This window comes from Gekko japonicus, unplaced genomic scaffold (genome assembly GCF_001447785.1).
Source record: "Gekko japonicus isolate JY-2015 unplaced genomic scaffold, Gekko_japonicus_V1.1 scaffold1214, whole genome shotgun sequence".
Lineage (NCBI taxonomy): Eukaryota > Metazoa > Chordata > Lepidosauria > Squamata > Gekkonidae > Gekko > Gekko japonicus.
The window spans coordinates 327,267-344,693 of record NW_015173160.1 but is presented as its reverse complement, the minus strand read 5'-3'; the positions used below and the strand labels follow the sequence as shown (position 1 = coordinate 344,693).

Below are 17,427 nucleotides of genomic sequence, written 5' to 3'. Positions count from 1 at the left end.
TAAATGTAGATAATTCAATATTATACATTCATGTATACATTTACTACTGCAAAAAGTACAGATGATGTTGTTTAAGAATATTATTTTACAATAATGTGCAGCACTGTAAAACACATTCTCAGGATTGGGCAAGACAAACTTTTTCTGGTGTGGGAAAATTACATATGGGAACTTACATATGGGAAAATGTGGAGAATCTCACCCAACAAGATACTCTGGGCATCATGTGGAAGGAAGGGAGATAAGTATCATATGAAAGAAAATGTAGCATTGTTCCAACCCTCATGGTTCTTGCATACTAGAGCGACATGGGCACCATTCACCACTACCACAAATTGTGATTAGAACCGGAGATACCTTGTCCTTACCTGGTAGCATGTACTGTCTGAAACAACTTGCATTTAATTTTTTTTTACTTTGGATTTATACTTGTTTTTATATTTGCTACTGTTAGCTTTCTTGCACAGAGTCTGGTTCACTATGGTTGTCAAGAGATCAAAAGGTTTCCATGTATGTTCAAAGTACAAGAAGATGTTGTTTAGTTGCTGCTGCACTATCCTCTTTGGTCTTTCCCTCATAATATCAATGACACAAAATGTGTTGTGACATCCCAACTTTGGTGGGCAATTATTGAGGTAAATATGTCAGACATACAGAATTAAGATGTCACATCACATTGATTGTCTCTGCAGGTGCTGAAAGATTTGTTGCTATCTGTACCTAAATGCCATCCTAACTCAAGTTTACATACTTCTAACTCTCATGAAATCCATGGGCTTAGAAGGGTGCTTCTGCATGTTCATCTTATTCCTGATTTTCTTGACAGCTGACTTGTAAGCATTGGAATTGGCTTGGGTGTGATCATTCCACATGTCTGTTGTTTCTCTGAATTATTTCAGCCACGGAGTCACTTTATTTCTTCTGCATATAGCCAAACAATCAGGAATGTCCAGTGAGGGTGCAGGCGTCAATCGTGGTGTCAATAGTGGTGTCACAGAACCACATTTTTGTCTTTTGCAAGTCCATACTCTGCCCTGCCATGGACAACAGAGTATATAATCCGTTGAACCCCACTCTCCATCTAAAAGGGCTGTCTGTTCCTGCACTCATAGTGGTGGACAGAGCATATCCCATGAAGCAGTGGCTGATGAAACTATTCAGCCAATGCAGGGCCAGGCATGAGAGGAACTTTGACTACACCAAGTATACAGCACAAAATGTGGTGGAGTGTGCCTTTGGCTGGCTCGCTGCTCACTAGAGGTGCCTCTCTGCAGCTCTCACTGCATTTGAGGAGAACATGACATCTGTGGTCACAGCCTGTGTCATCCTGCCCAATATTTGTGAGTAAAAGGGACATGTATTATTGGAGGAGTAGGGCCCTAGACTGGCAAACCAATGTGACCCTGAACTAACTGTGGTGCGCAGTGAGGCTGCTGTGGACGATGACCTTATCCAACGGAAAGGCTGTATGAGAAGTCGCAGTGAGGCTGCTGTGGACGATGACCTTAATGATAGGTGGCATTTATCCAACGGAAAGGCTGTATAGCCAACTTCATTATTGCAAACCTGCAGCAGCTCTAAAAGCATGTGTGTGTGTATTTGTGTGATTTTTGTTTTTAGTTTTCCATATGTAGCCCTTCACATCAATAACATTTTTACCTTTCCTGAGAGACCTGTCTGTAGACCATTTAATAACTGTCCGGGTTTGGGGTGAAGGGAATTTCAATTTAACTTGCACAGAAATCAAGATGCCTTCCTGAACTATATGTTCAAATAAAGTGCTTGGGGGTTCACTATATGTTAAGGGGACAAACTGTAAAGTGGTTTTGCAAAAACTTTAAAACTATTGAAACATCTGGGTGCTGATGATTGGGTTTCTGTTAGTGATCTATTGCTAGTTTTTATTTTTTTAAAATTTGTGCAAGGTAGAGGGGAGGACGATGGTGAGAGTGGAGGGGCAGGGGGAGTGGTAATGGAGTATGGTTTTGCACACAGTTTTGAATTTGGGAGAAATAGAGGTACTGTCGATCGGGTTTCCATTAGTGCTTTATCACTAGATTTTTTTTTAACTTTAAAATTTTTAACAAGGTTTCATGAGGTTGAGGGGAGGGGAAGTGAGAAAGGGGGGCATGGCTTTGCACATTCTTTTAAACTTTGGGAAAATGAGGTGCCATTTATCAGGTTTCTGTTAGTGCTCTTTTGCTTTTTTATTTTAAAAATTAAAAAGTTATATATGGCAGAATGGAGGGGGAAGGTGAGAAAAGTGGGGATGGGGAGGAGTGGTAATGGAGTGTGGTTTTGAACAGTGCCTTCTCCTTGTCCCAAAAGCAGAGTCACCATTTGCCTTGTTTGTTGCCTGCTATCTTGTAAAAAGCAAACAGGCACTGCACAACGTACAAGAATCAAAATTCAAAAATGGCACTTCATGTCAATTTGCAGACAGCACTGCTCCCTCATATTCAAAGTTAACACCACCACAAGAGTTGGTTTTTTTTGGATAGGTAGCCCTCCACCCCGAGGATTAGCTGGATGGTGTCCAGAAGGCAATTCACTGTTTGGTGATAGTGACTCTGGCACATGTGTGTTGATCGATCCATTTCCCTCCATCAGAGAACAGAACACTGGAGTAATGTTTCAGAAACAAAATGGTGCCTGAACATGCATTAACCATCACCATTTTAAATAACATGAAGAATTACCATTCCATATAGTAGTAGCAATAAACAGAAGCAACCCATGGGAGAAAGGTGCTCAATACACATTTAGTATTATACAGAGCAGTTATGTTGCATCAATGGAATGCAAAAAAAACCTAAAAAAGGGGGGGGGAGACAAGAAAGTGTGATATGAGTTAACTCTCACACCTCCTTCAAAGATACTTTATGGTTTAACAACATGAATAAACAAGTAATAAACACCAAACTCCCACAGTCAGGTAAGGGATGGGGTACTCAAGCTTAGACTAAAGGGTTGGTAGCAGAGTTCCCTCTATGCTGTGCTAGGGGGTGCTGGTGAACAAAATTTTAGATGGCATCTCAGAGATTTTAGCTTCAGCTCACAAGTAAACTGAGAAGGCATTTTCTCCTCAATTGGAAATGATGGAGAATGGGGGCACATCCTTTTGAGGCCCATAGAATTGGACCCCTTTGTCCAATCTTTTTGAAACTTGGGAGGTTTTTTAAGGAGAGGCACCAGCAGCTATGCTGCAAATTTGGTGTCTCTACCTCAAAAAACAGATCCCCCCAGAGCCCCAGATACCCCCACATCAGTTCTCCATTATAGACTATTGAGCCCATTGACTATAATGTTCCTCATAGGCTACAATGGAGCTGGAAAAAATTGTTTTGTTTTTGCACATATCCAATATTCTTGTGGCGATCTGGATGTAAGAGAATTAATGGGCTGGTAAGCCAACTGCTTTTCCCACAGCCAAACAGCCACCAGGATAGGAAAAAAAACCTCAAGAAAGGTAAGGTCCTTGGTGATTCTGACCACTATCCATTCCACAGGCCAGGCCTCGGTACACCAATGCCCCCTGAAATAGACTCCAAAACCCAATGAGCCAGCAGCATCAGAATGGATTAGGAGTTCGGCTTCCAACTTCAAGTCCTCCCTCCAAAAAGAGATCCCATTGAAGGACTCCAGGAACTCCAACCACATTTGCTAATCCACCCTGACATCGGCAGTAAAATGTGCCCTATGATGGGGAAGCCATAAACCACTCATAGGATTGCACAGACAGTGTAGAAAGACCTGGCCAGGCACCACAACTTTGCACACAAAGTTGAGGTGTCCTACCGACTGCTGGAATTCATGCAGGGTGGCTTTCTTTTTGCCCTTAAACTCATGCACTCTTCTGCACAAGTCATCCAACTTACTGATGGGCAAATGTAAAGCCTGGGCCACAGTGTCCAGTTCCACCCCCCAAAATGTCAAAACCTGGGAAAGGCCTTCAGTCTTTTCATGTGCCAAGAGCAAACCCAGCTCCCCAGTCAACTCTAGAAATGTGCTCAGTAATTCCTCGCAGTGACCTGATTCTGATGAACCCGCGAAAACTCATCTAAATAATGAGTAACGGTAGCCAACTCTATGCGGTAACAGAGGCCTCACTCTAGAAATGAACTGAATCATTTAAAAGTGGCACAGGACACGGAACAGCCCATTGGAAGGCCCGGTCCATATAAAAATGACCATCAAAGGAAAAACCCAACTATTCAAAGTCATCTGGGTGAACTGGAAGAAGGCAAAAGGCTGACTTAATGTTGTATTTGGCCATCTGCACACCAGAGCCACAGCAACACGCGACATGAACTGCCTGGTTAAAGGAAGTGTATTTAACAGAGCATAAAGAGTCAGGAATGGAGTCATTACCCGACCCTCCCCAGGGTAAGAAAGGTGGTGGATGAGGCGATATTCCCCTGGAGCCTTTTTGGGAACAATCCCTAACGGGGAAACCTGCAGGTTAGGGACTGGTGGAAGGGGAAAGGGGGCCCAAGACCCCGCCTTCCACCCTCTCCTTCTCAATCTTGCCCCTGACTATATGTTCCATGCCTTTAACTGAATGAAGATTAGGTCATGAAAGGAGCCCTAACGCCCTGGCAGGGAATGCAGAAACTGAACTGAAAACCATTCAACAAATATAAAGAGTCTGCTTGCTTGGAGTACTTCTGCAGCAACACCTCAAGAGCTCTCAGCTTTATGGGACTGGGTCCCTTTACCAGTAAACTGTCCAGTCCCACCCCCTTCTGGCTTACGGTGACTGTTCTGGGGCTTTGCTCGGAAGCAAGCCAAGAAGGGGTGTGGTCCACCACCGATACTGGCATGATTTCCTGTTACACACCCCTTGTGATCTAAATTCCCAGCAAAGCTGGCGGGGTTGAACTGCCTGCAACGCAGAACTGCGGGTAGTGGAAGTAGCTGTGAGGCGGTGGATGAGGTGGCCACTGTGAACCATTACCCAAGTTTGGCCGACTTGGGAACATAACGTACAGCCACAACTGTGGGTGTACCTGATACCAATGAAGAGAGGGGTTCATAGAAACCCTCATCCTGAACTCCTCATCATATTCTAACCAGGCTGGGCCATTAAATCCGGTATAACCCTTGTATATGATATCGAAATACTGAAATAATAATGCAGCCATCCAGGGTTGAACCTTCGATATCACTCCTGTATAAACTAGGTTCTGTCAACCCTCATCTTTTTTAGCTTCTCCCTGTCTTTATCATCCATGTCCTCCTTGTCCTTCTTTCCCAATTCATGGTAAAGGAGGGTAAAGAGATCAATATATTTCCCTCTGCAAATCTTCTCCCTAGTGGCTGGCAACAGATGGTCCCCAAGAGGGAGTGCCAAGTTCCCAAAAGGGAGGGCCGATGTGGGAACTGATGCATATGTGACACTACTCTAAGTAGAGAAAGCCCAACCATGTGCAGATGCATTGGGGGCTGCCTGCACAAGGGCCCCAGGCCCACTTGAGGGTTACCTGGCATGTATGGAAAGCCCCAAGGCTGCCCAGGAAGCTGACTCCACATAGGGTTAGCTTGACCAGGCGCTGCTGGACCAGAAGCAGACTGGCTACCCCAAGGTCCCCAGGGCCAAGCAGCTCCTGTATGAGGCACAGCATCCTACTTACCCACAGATGCCAAAGGGCCCACATTTGCACCCTGTTGTGATGGAACCCCTGACGGGTCCCTCGCCCCAGAATCCTTTGCCAAGACATCTGTGCAGCCACTCTTTGAAGAAGAAGAAGACCTATTCTCAAGAAAAAATAAATGTCAGTACTTCAGCTTGGAAACACTTGTTGGAAGTGGTCAGTACTTCAGCTTGGAAACACTTGTTGAAAGAAGACTGCATCTCCTTCCTCCTGGACGTGCCCTCCCCTGCCTGTGGGTGAAGTATGGAAACTCTTCTAGCCTGCTCCAGTGCTTGCAGCCTATCAAAAATGGCTTGCTGCACTACATCCTCACCCTCATCCTCTGAAGAGGAGAGGGTAGGAGCAGGCCTCTTGGTTGGAGCCCTAGGGGCAGGTTGTTTCCCCTTGGCCTTTCTTTGGAGCTATGCAGGGCTCTTTTTGTAGCAGGAACTCCTTTGCATATTATGTGACACACCCCTAATGTAGCCAATCCTCCAAGAGCTTATAGAGCTCTTCTTACTCTTCTTACAGGAGCTACTGTAAGCTCTTGGAGGACTGGTTACATTAGGGGTGTGTTGCCTAATATGCAAAGGAGTTCCTGCTACAAAAAGAGCCCTGGAACTATGTAGGTACAAAATGGCTACTGCCCAATGTACAAAATGGCCACCACTGAAAGTGAAATTGTTGCTGAAGACACCATGCCCCACCTGCACTGGCCAAAGGAGCCCCAACACCCCTCTGTGCACAACCCAACCAAAACATCCACAGAAGGGAAGGGAAGCCCCCACCAAAGTGCTGCCACACATGAGCGCCCAAGCCACCCTCCTGGGCCGTGGTCACATGGTCATTTTGATTGGGTTTCACTGCTGTTCCCTCTTGCATTTAAAATTGCTGATCATACGCCCACATCCTTCTCCCATACCACAGTGGGATCACTTGTGTGATCCTCCTGGTTCCCTAGCGAGTTTTCCAACACTGGGAAAATCAAGTACTTTCCAGGTATTTGCACTTTGACGCCACAATTTTGCCTTTCTGGACAACCATTTCTCGCAATGATTGTGATTAGGTCATCTGAACATCTTTCTTCCGGTGGTCCCCCCCCCCTGCGTGCCTTTCACCATTGTGTGCATATGCACATATGCACACGTGCAAAGAAGCATTGTTGTGCAATGCAAGTGGTTGGGTAAGGGATGTGTGATCATCTGAACCCACTTAAAAATATCCCTGATCAAATCTACAGTGGGAACAAATCGTGGTACAGTTGCCATGTAACCACAGCCTTGGCCAGTTAACATGAGCGGGCTGAGCCTACTCCCAAAAGCGCCCGAATTGCCCCACAATGCCCTGCCATTGGGAGCTAACAGCCCCTGGACCCTCTCTCATGGCCTTCAGTGCCACCGCCCACAGCCGCCGCCTCAGCTGCCGTGCTGCACTGCGTCAGCTGCTGAACTCCACCCCACTCAGCTGCTGCTGCCCAATGCTGCCACTGCTGCCATCGTCCACTGCTGTCTGGGAACTGCCACCGCCATCTACCGCTGCCGTCAGCCACCGCACTGAAGGGCTGCCACCACTACTTCTTGGAGCCACTGCCCTAGGCCCTGGATGCAGCCATTGCTGCCCAAGTGGGACTGCCCATCCTTCTGGCTGGGAGGCAAAGGTGGCACTCCAGCCACATGGCCGGAAGGGCAGGCAACCGGAGGAGCCAGGTTTCTCTTATAGTATTAAATTATTTTTAAAATATAGTTTACATATAGTTTAAACGAATTCATTCTGAGATTTTTACAAGGTTATGGAAATAATCTAATAGTCAAATGTAAACTCGCTCACAACTTTAATGCTTCTAGCTTTTTTCTCTCACACGGTAAAATTTTTGCTCACAGTTGTGGAGCTTAGAGGGAACATTGGTTAGTAGCATGTAAACTGTGTGCTCCCTAAAAGTCTCTGATAAAATAATGGTGCAATTATTTATGAGTAAGTCGAAATCACTTTTACATAGATATTTGACTGGACAGACAAGACATAGATGAAGAACAAATGTTTACTTAACAGAAAATAAGGTATTTATTAGGGCAAACGTTCATGTGGAATGCTTGAATATATAAAATGAAACAGTCTCTCAGCTTCACTCCCAAAGGTTACACATTTCCCCAATAAGGATACTGCTTTGTAGCTGAGCCTCAAGTGAAATAAATAAACCCTAAGGATAGATATGATTCTTCTTTCTTCAGACAGGTTACCTCAGTTTACAAGGTTTTAATGGGATCTATTACTATAACAGACCGGATCCTCTCAAGTTTCAATGTTACTTATTTAACACAGAGAGCTCCTGCCCACAGAACCTGTACACATAAGTGAGGTGTGTTGGGTCCTTAACAGGATGCTTCTTTCTCTCACTAAAACAAGCTTTCTTCCGTAAGTCAACCCCAAACCCTAATTAAAAGCCAAATAAAAACATAGCTAGACTGACATTCTTATTCAGAGCCACAAATTCCCCTCCTCCTTCTTAAGCTGAGGTTGGCTCAACCCCTCCCATCCAGTGGAGTTCCATGGGCTCTGACTGGCTGGCAATCACTTGGATTAGCATGTGGCCCAAATCAAAAGAATTGATTCAGAGTCCTGGAGAAGAAGTAGACTTTTGTGGGATGATTGTCACTCCATCATAGTAGCACCAAACCACACTGATGTGTTAGCACATTGTGTTGAATCGTATGAAAAATGTCTGCTAATGGAAGAGGGAGTTGATTTTTTCTGATCTCTCCCCCAATGGTGTTCCTAGGGAGTTCCCTAGGGATTTTTCTGGGCTGCAGTGGAAGCTGTAAGGCCAGCAAGCTGCATTTTGCTGGCAGAAATCTTTTATGTTACTGAAAATGCACTTAGTTTCTGGAGATTAGATGTGTTGGTCTGCAGTAGAAGAATTACATTAGAGTCCAGCAAGATTTTGTAATGGGCTCTGACCAAGAGTCAATGCTCCTTTTGTCAGATATAAGTAGGAATTGAGATCCTTGAGTGCCTTATATCACAGAAAGATAGCTAAACTTGGCTTCATTCACCAATTTAGAACGATGACCCCCCCCCAAGGGCTGAATAGGGACATAGGATTCTTATCTCACCACAGATGCCAATTTCCTGCCCCCAAGCATTTCTCTCCTGCTCTAATCAAGCTGAATATATTTTGTATTGTACTCTTACATCCTGACTTCTTTGCAACACCCCTCCCAGTTTCTAACTAGGATATAAGGGTACAGGGATCTCCATTACTACTTGTATCTGACAAAGGGAGGTTTTACTCTTGAGAGCTTTTACTGTGAAAATCTTGTTGATCTCTAAAGTGCTACTGGACTTGAATCTGGCTCTCCTGAAAATGTACTGTGGATCTAAGCCAACATCACAAGTTGAGAGCCAGTTTGGTGTAGTGGTTAGGAGCACAGACTCTAATCTGGGAGAACCACCTTTGATTCCCCACTCAGAATCTTATATTACTCCACATACAGCTGCTGGTGTGACCTTAGGTCAGTCATAAGTTCATTCAGAGCTGTTCTCTCAAGGGCAGTTCTCAAGAGAGCTGTCTCAGTCTCACCTACCTCACAGGGTGTCTGTTGTGGGGAGGAGAAGGGAAAGGGATTGTAAGCCACTCTGAGACTCCTTTGGGTAGGAAAGGATGGGGTATAAATCCAATCTCCTCCTCCTCCTCCTCCTCCTCCTCTTCTCATTCTCCTTCATTTATTTATGCATTTTATTAGTTGCCTTTATATCCAGGCTTTCTTCTATGGAATTAAAGGTAATATAAGATTCTGAGAAGTTCACCCATCCTTATACTGACCACAAAAGTCATGCTTAGTTTTAGCAAGGCTGCTGCTTCATGTGCCTACAAACAATACCATGGGACATCATTCTACCACAGCTCTCTTTGTGCCTGTACATTTGTAGTTGCCTATACGATTATGTCATTTATTTATAACGATCTAGTATTGTAGAAGTTTTATAAAAACAAGATTTTTGGAGTATAAGCTTTCAACAGTAAAGCCCCCTTTGCCAGATACAAGTAAGAATATATATACAAGTAGGAATATATATATTCCTAATGAAGGAATGAACTCTAGATCTGTCTGTGGCTATAGGGAATATGGAAACATTGTGTTCCGGTCATCCTTGTTGTCGGGGAGGTGAATTTATATCCTGGAAATGGGGAATGATCTGGTACTAGCTAGATCTTAAGGTGTTGTAGAAACTGTGATATAATGATTGCTGAGATAGACTATGAAGTTATGGCCTCCTTTGAGTAAGAGATTAACAGCCTGCTGCTGCAGATTCGGGGGAGGAAGATTGCAATGGCTGGAGAAGCAAGTGTGGAGAAGCAGATTACTTCCTCCACTCCTCTGCAGCATACATAAATAATTATATATGATAGTATTTCATTATATCTTTATTGCAAACTAAACACTGTATAAGAAACAGGTAATCTACCTCTTGCTAGCCTACTCTAATAGTCAGAGGGTGACTGTGTCTCTGTGTGTGTGTGTGTGTGTGCATGAGTAGGTAGATGAGAAGGAAGAAGCGGCAGCTGCCTCTGTTCCCCCAGGGATTTGTGACAGGAAGATAAAGTAGTCCCCAAATCTCTTCCATACTAACAATATTTCTTTTTTGGTTTCGTCCTCAGAACACAACTATTGATTTAACTATGAAGTTACAAGATTGGTAAGAGATGATTTTACATCATTCTTTTTCACTTAGAGGACCTAGCCTGTTTAGTTTTTTCTTACCACCAGAAATGCCTTAGTCCAGACAAAAATAATGTGATTCTGGGGGAATGGAGAGTCAATCCAGGGAAAGGCTTGACTACTCTTCTTGAAAGATGAAGTTTGCAGTTTGAGGCTGTCTTTGGGTCCTTTCATGCTTCTGGATTCCTGTATAGTGGTTGTGGCTTTTTTAGCTTTGGCTGATTCATCAGCTGTGCCCTCCACTGGAAAACCAAGACCTGTCCACTGTTATCCATCTCTGAGTGATCTCTATATTGCTACTATAAAGTGATTTGTGTGGGGCTGCCTTTTAAATATGACTCAGAAACTTCAGCAGATCAGGCCCATAGCTACGGTGGGGCTCCCAGGGCCTGCCCTGGCTTCCTGCCAAGGCCCCACGACTTTTGGGAAGAAGTGGGGGGAGGCTGCGTGTGCCTGCACTCCAAACTGCGAATTCACCTGTGTTCCAAGCTGCAAATTTCACTGCCACCCCACTTTTTAAAAGGCCCCTCCAAATTAAAAAAAATCCTGACTACAGGCCTGCAGCAGATGCAAAATACTGCCGCTACAGTGTTGGTGAAAATGCATTACATCAGTACTAAAGCCAGTGACACTGGCATCTGGATTGCTTTATAAAACTACCATTCATTGCATGCTTATGTGAGAGTAAAGCCCACTGAAGATGGAGCTTCTGAGTAAATATACAAATCGTTGGAATATGTGAGGTGTTCTTGATCCTTTTTAGAGTACAACTGAAGGGAGCTGAGGATTCACAGGATATTGGGGAAATAGCGGTGGGATGGAACAGGCATCCACTCACCCACCTGAAATAGCTGAGATTCTCACAATTTAGGGCACATCAGTGTCCAGTTCTGACATATTTATTAACTATATTGTCCCCCCGCTTGAACCCAAACAGATGATAACCAGAAACCCAGCTTGTCACTCTTTTGATCTGTTAAAAAAATCTTCACTATTTTGCATGCTAATTTAACAAGACACCCCTATATATACAACTATAATATGCAATTCCATTTCATTGTCTGATGAAGTGTGTGCACACACGAAAGCTCACACCTTGAATAAAACTTTGTTGGTCTTAAAGGTGCCATTGGACTCTAACTTTGTTCTATAGCTGAGATTATGTTGCTCATAGCACAGTAGACTATTTTTTTAATCTTTCCCCCCTCTGTGCTCTGCCAGTGTCTGCTCTCCTTGCATGTGCTTGGTCACTCTGCCCTTTTAAGCAGGGCTACAGTGCCGCTTCTTAAGCAAGGCTTCTGGTAGGCATAGGAGCCTGAAAAACCCTGCATAAGTAGAGGAAGGGGAAGAGAAGGTGATTGTAAGCTATTTTGAGATTCCTTAGGGTAGAGCAAAGCAGAGTACAAAAACCAACTCTTCTTCTTCTAAGTAGGAGGGTTCAGCTGCTGGATCAGCTAGTTCTCCAGCACCAAAGGCCCTGTCTAAGAGGCTGATCCACAGTTGCCTATCCGACGGGTCTTTTGCGGCTTGAATGCAGGCAGCTCCGGGCCTTGGCTGTAAGAAGAGATTTTCTCTTGCACTCCCCCTGCATGACAGTGGCCAACCAGGAAATTTCTTAGTGAGTTCAATGGTCAGGCCACTTCTGGCAACAACCAAAGCAAGCAACGAAGTCGTCAGCTGTGAGCTGGGGAGAGACTGTGTGTCTCTTCTGCAAGCAACCATGATGACATGGAGGATAGAGGATATGTGCTGTACTAAAGTTGATTGTACAGTCTAGAAAAGGAACAGTAAACGACACTGAAATGAAAGAGACTTAGAATACTGCCTGTAAGCTTCAGAGATTTCAGTGCAGCTCATTATTAACTGTGTACATACAAAAAAACTTGTTGGTCACTAAAGTGTTAATGGACTAGAATCTAGCTCTGTGTAGGTACATAGTGGCTTTCATAAACGTACACGTGCTGAATATTGAGATTTATGTGTCATATGATTATTTCTGACTTTTCAATGTGTTGTGCACATCTTGCACGGGCACGATCTGTCTCAGAATATTTTTCTTAGTAACAATTAAGTAGTTCTGTAACATATTCTGCATTATTAATAATATATACTGTTTGTTTTGTCCTTGGCCTATATGTAAGGCCGAGAGACTTAGATATACGTTTGGGCTATGAATTATGTATGGAGGAAATATTACTGGTACAGAAGCGGAAGAGGATTGCTGCAGCTGCCCTGAAAAAGGTTCTCCACTTAGAGAAGGATCTCAAGGACCATGAGGTGTGTAGGATACAACTCCCATAAACATTCAGTGTGAACTGTAAAAGGGGGCTAGACAAATTCATGGAGAAGAAGAGAGGACCATCAATAACTACTAGCCATGGTGACTGAAGGGAAACTCCATATACAGAGAAAAGGAACAGTAAACGACAGCAACCCTCTGAATATCAGAGCTAGGTGGTGGGATCAGGAGGAAGGGCCTTGTTCTCTGTGTCTTCTTCATAGGCCCTCCAGGGCAACTGGTCAGGCACTGAACATATAAGCATATGAAGTTGCCTCCTACTTGGTCTCAGCCTTTTCATCTGACCCAGAGTGTTCTACTCTCACTGGCAGTTGTTTGCCTTTCCAAGCTCTGCTATCTGCTATAGCAGAGGTTTCAACTTGAACCTTCTGCTTGTAAAGCATGTATTACCACTGAGCTATGGGCCATCCCCAAGGAAGCAAGAATCAAGGCAGAAGTTAAACCTACTGTTTTCTGATTGGCATTGAGACATGTTACCCATGGCACCATTGTAGGGTTGCCAGCCCCTGGGTAGGAGCAGGGGATTCTCACTGCCAACTCCTGTTTCCTGCCACCACTTTGAGCAGCAGTCAGGGAGGGGGGAAGTAGTTGGGCTGCCAGTGTGATGGCATTTCCAGGGAAAAGCTGAAAATGATATCAGTCTTCTTTAGGAATTTCTGGAATATCTATAGTTTTACCATAGAGTTTCTAGCAAGTCCTAGAGGGGTGTTACATCATCCCAGTTTTCCCAGAAGTGCCATCACATTGTCACTGATGGCTGCCTCCATGTCCCTGATCCCTGTCTCCCATCTGGCATCATTGACCCTGAGGATTGTGGCCACTGGGAAATCCTTATGTGGGAATAAAACATTCCGAAACCAATGAAATGTTTTCCCATCTATATTATTTCATATATATTTTTCACAGAAGAAAAACATTAAATCAGAATTACTATATAATCATGTAAATAAAAGTGATTTGAGATAACATTGGTGTGGTTTTTGATTTAATATAAATTAATGTTTTAATTTCCCAGGACACAAATTGCATTTTAAAGTTCAGACCTAGGAAACCAGATTTTTTTTGCTTTTCCCATCAAGTCACAGCTCACTTATGGTGAACCCCTAGGGTTTTCAAGACAAGAGATGTTTGCAGGTGGTTTGCCATTGCCTGTCTCTGTATAGCAACCCTGGTATTCTTTAGTGGTCTCCCATCCAAATATGAACCAGGGCTGAACCTGTTTCGCTTCCAATCTCTAATGAGATCAGGCTAGCATGGGCTGTCCGGGTCAAAGCAGATTTGTTTACATAGGGCCAATTTAAGCAGAAGGAAAAAAAACTTTACTTAAAATAATTCATAGTGCCCTCTCTGCTGCAGCATTTTGTATCCATAATGAGACAAGCAGTGGTCAATTCTTTCGTTTGGTTTGCATTGTCTCATACTCATCTCAATATTCTCCTTTTTATTATTAATTTTAATTGTACACAAGTGTTCATTGTTTCTTGACTTCTTTATGCCCAACAGGTACCAGTGGTGGCTGTCATGGCAACAGGGGGTGGTGCCAGAGCATTCACAGCTTTACATGGCAACCTATTTGGTCTACAAAAATTGAACCTGTTAGATTGTCTTTCATATATCTCTGGATCTTCTGGCTCCACCTGGTAAGGACAGTATAATGAATGACTCCCTTGGCAAATCTGTCTTCCTTACATAGCAGATACTCACTTTTTAACAATCCATATCCCATCTTTTGATCAAATTATCTCCAAGGTGGTTTGCAGATTACAGATATGCTCAGATGCCAAAGCTCTGATTAAGGGGGGGGGGGGACACACACTAGAGTGTATGGGCTCAAGAAATAAGAGCCAATGTGTAGAAGTGAGGATATGAATTTAATAAATGAGCTTGTAGGTGAATATGATGAAATTTCGTATGAAGCTTGTCCTTTGCAGTGGGCAAGTGGCTTATCTCATTCTCTAACTGACCCACATAGAGTTGTTGTAAAAGACCGATTTCCTACAAGCAGCTGCACTGGCTTCGCTCTTCCCTTCCCCCAAATGTATTCATCAATTTCCCACTACTTGCTGCATGGCCGCATTCTGACCCGCAGGATCCCCCGATTTCCCCTGCATCTTCTCGTTCTCAAAAAACAAGGATCTAGAAGACAAGGGGGAAGTCGGTGGATGCTGTGGGACAAAATGCGGCCACACAGCAAGTAGTGGGAAATTGATGATTATAATCGGGGGGAAGGGAAGAACGAGGGTGGCGCAGCTGCTTGTGGGAAATTGGTCAAAGTAAATCAATGCTCTGAAGGAAGGGTGGGATTTACTTATAAATTATTTAAATACGAATAAAGGTTAAGGCTATTGAGTATATGACTAGAAAAGAATTCTTTTCTTTTGTGGTCTTTCCCCAAAAAACCTAAATGTTCCATTAGAAAAGAGAAGCTTGCAGTACATTCTTAAGTAGAGTTAGATCCTTCTAAATCTAAATCGAATCTGAATTGAAATCATTGGTAGGGGTGTGCATTCAGATCTACCCAAGCTGAAAATATATTTTGGCTTCCCAAATTTATCCATGTTTCTAGGGGAAAATGGGGGGAAATTACAGATATATTTGGGGATTACCAGTAGATCTTAAAACAGCAGAGAAGCAGGAGTAGATTGCTTCCACCACTCAGCTGTTTGTCAGGCTTCTATTGCAGTCCCTTTAAAGTTTAAAGTGACTACAGAAGACAGCCCAAGGATCAGCTCTGCTGGGGGGAGCAGACTGTTCAAATTGGGCTGCAGGAGAAGCCAGCCCCAGAAGCTGCTCTGCGGTTTAAACTGCACTGCAGGAAAAGCTATCCCAGCCAGGTCTGCATGCAGTGGGGAGAGATCTCCCTGCGGCATGCAGATCCTGGGGCCAGCTTCTCCTGCAGTGCAGTTTAAATCATGTTTTTTAAACCAGTATTTTTCTTCTCAGGTCTATTGGACCCCCCAAAAATTGGGACGTCTGAAAAATCCCAGGTCTGAATACCATATAGGTATTGGGATCCAGGATTTTTCAGAAATGCCAAAATTCTTTAGGGTCCAATAGACCCGAACAGAAAAATACCGATTAAAAAAAAAATTGCACGCCCCTAATCAATGGCCTGTTTAAGAATGCACTTTAAATCATATGGTTCAATTGTATCTAAAAAAATAATTACTATTTCAGTGTGGTATAAACCATTCCATCTTTTGAGAAAACTGTCCTCTTGTATATTTCCTGTGTCTTTACTGTAACAGTAAACAGTAAACAGTAAAACAAATCCAGACCTTTAAGTGATGGTGCAGTCCTACTGTAAGCACAGCTCATTTGTACTGGCATCAACAAACAAGTTACTAGTTCAAGGTCATCATCACAGTACTTCTTTTAAAAACAAACAAAAATACCACAGAGAGGAGTAAGGAACATCATAACTTGTATATTTTTATCATCTCACCACAATCTGTTTTGCAAAGACTTCTCCAAAATGTAAAAAAGCCAAGGAGAGCTTTAGAGTTTGTTTGTTTGTTTGTTTGTTAGTGTCTCATGGCCCCTTTGCTGCTCTGCTCCAGGATACCATCAGAAATACAAAGGAATAGAAAAATGTATTAAGATGGCAAACTATCCCAAGAAAAGTTCTGTGCTTGAAAAGTGCAGCAATCTTTTTGCACCTGGTAATAAAAATATCTCTTCCATTTGTTAGAGGATTGTTCTTGGTCATAAAAATGTTTGTGTTTCTAAAGCTGCTTAGCACTCTCTGAAGCTTTGAAGTTCCTTTGATTGAAAAATCCTACCTGTCCATCAGATTAATTCCAAAGCATTGAATCAATCTGTCAGACTCATTGATTTTCACACCTAAATTGTTAACATTATTGTTAACTTTTATAGTCAATTATGGTTAATTTCAACAACCATTTTTAACAGTCCCTTTTCTTTTTTGTAGGGCCATGTCAAACCTGTATGAACATGCTGATTGGTCACACCAGGATCTTTCAGGAGCAATAGCAGAAGCTCGCAAGCACATGACAAAATGCAAGCTGAATGTGTTTTGCCTGGAAAACTTAAAAAAGTACAGTAAAGCATTGGAGCAGCGGCAAAAGGATGGCTACAAAACATGTTCTACTGATCTTTGGGGACTTGTCATTGACAAAATGTTAGGCAATGGGGTAATGTATCTCTGTTTCCCAAGTTAAAGAAAATGAAACTATGAAATGCTGCCAAGAAAAAATGCACACAGAATTATCCATAAAAATATTGATTTTGCAGGACAAGGCAAGCAAGTTTGTGATCAAGCTATTGTTTTACCCAAGAAAAAAATTGCTTTGACTTTCACTTTAGACGTACTTTGGGTGGTAGCTCTAAATGACAAGCAAAACCCTTCTCCCAAGCAGGGTTGCCTCTTGTTTATATTACTTTAACTTTGCTACTCTTGCCCACAATTGTAGTTCCACTTCCAACGAATTAACAGCAGCTCTGTTAAGTTGTTCTTTCTCTTCCTATGCTGTGTTCATGCCACTTTCCTTAAATCTCTGCATTCTTTGCTGTCTTCATTTATTTACTGCAGTATTTGGCAAGGCATTTCTCTGGTGAGAACTACCTGCTGCCATTAAAGGATGATTGGGGACAAAGAGGAAAGTCCACCACTACTAGTGACAATATATAGTGAAGACAAATGTCTTTTCAGCACTCTGCAAGCATGAGGCAGCAGGCATATGCTTCTATGGTGACTAGGATTGCCAATTCTGGTTTAGGAAATTTCTAGGGATTTCAGGGCAAAGCCTGTGGAGGG

The 17,427-nt window shown here is 43.2% G+C and overlaps 1 protein-coding gene across 1 annotated transcript in view; it reads left to right on the top strand.

The window, feature by feature from the left end:
- LOC107119848 (cytosolic phospholipase A2 epsilon-like) overlaps window positions 1–17,427 on the top strand; it is a 101,965-nt gene that overhangs the window by 54,000 nt on the left and 30,538 nt on the right. Inside the window, exons 10-13 of the mRNA XM_015422460.1 lie at window positions 10,291–10,328; window positions 12,493–12,628; window positions 14,154–14,290; window positions 16,582–16,804. Coding sequence (XP_015277946.1) covers window positions 10,291–10,328; window positions 12,493–12,628; window positions 14,154–14,290; window positions 16,582–16,804 — 534 coding nt within the window. The remainder of the gene's footprint in view (window positions 1–10,290; window positions 10,329–12,492; window positions 12,629–14,153; window positions 14,291–16,581; window positions 16,805–17,427) is intronic.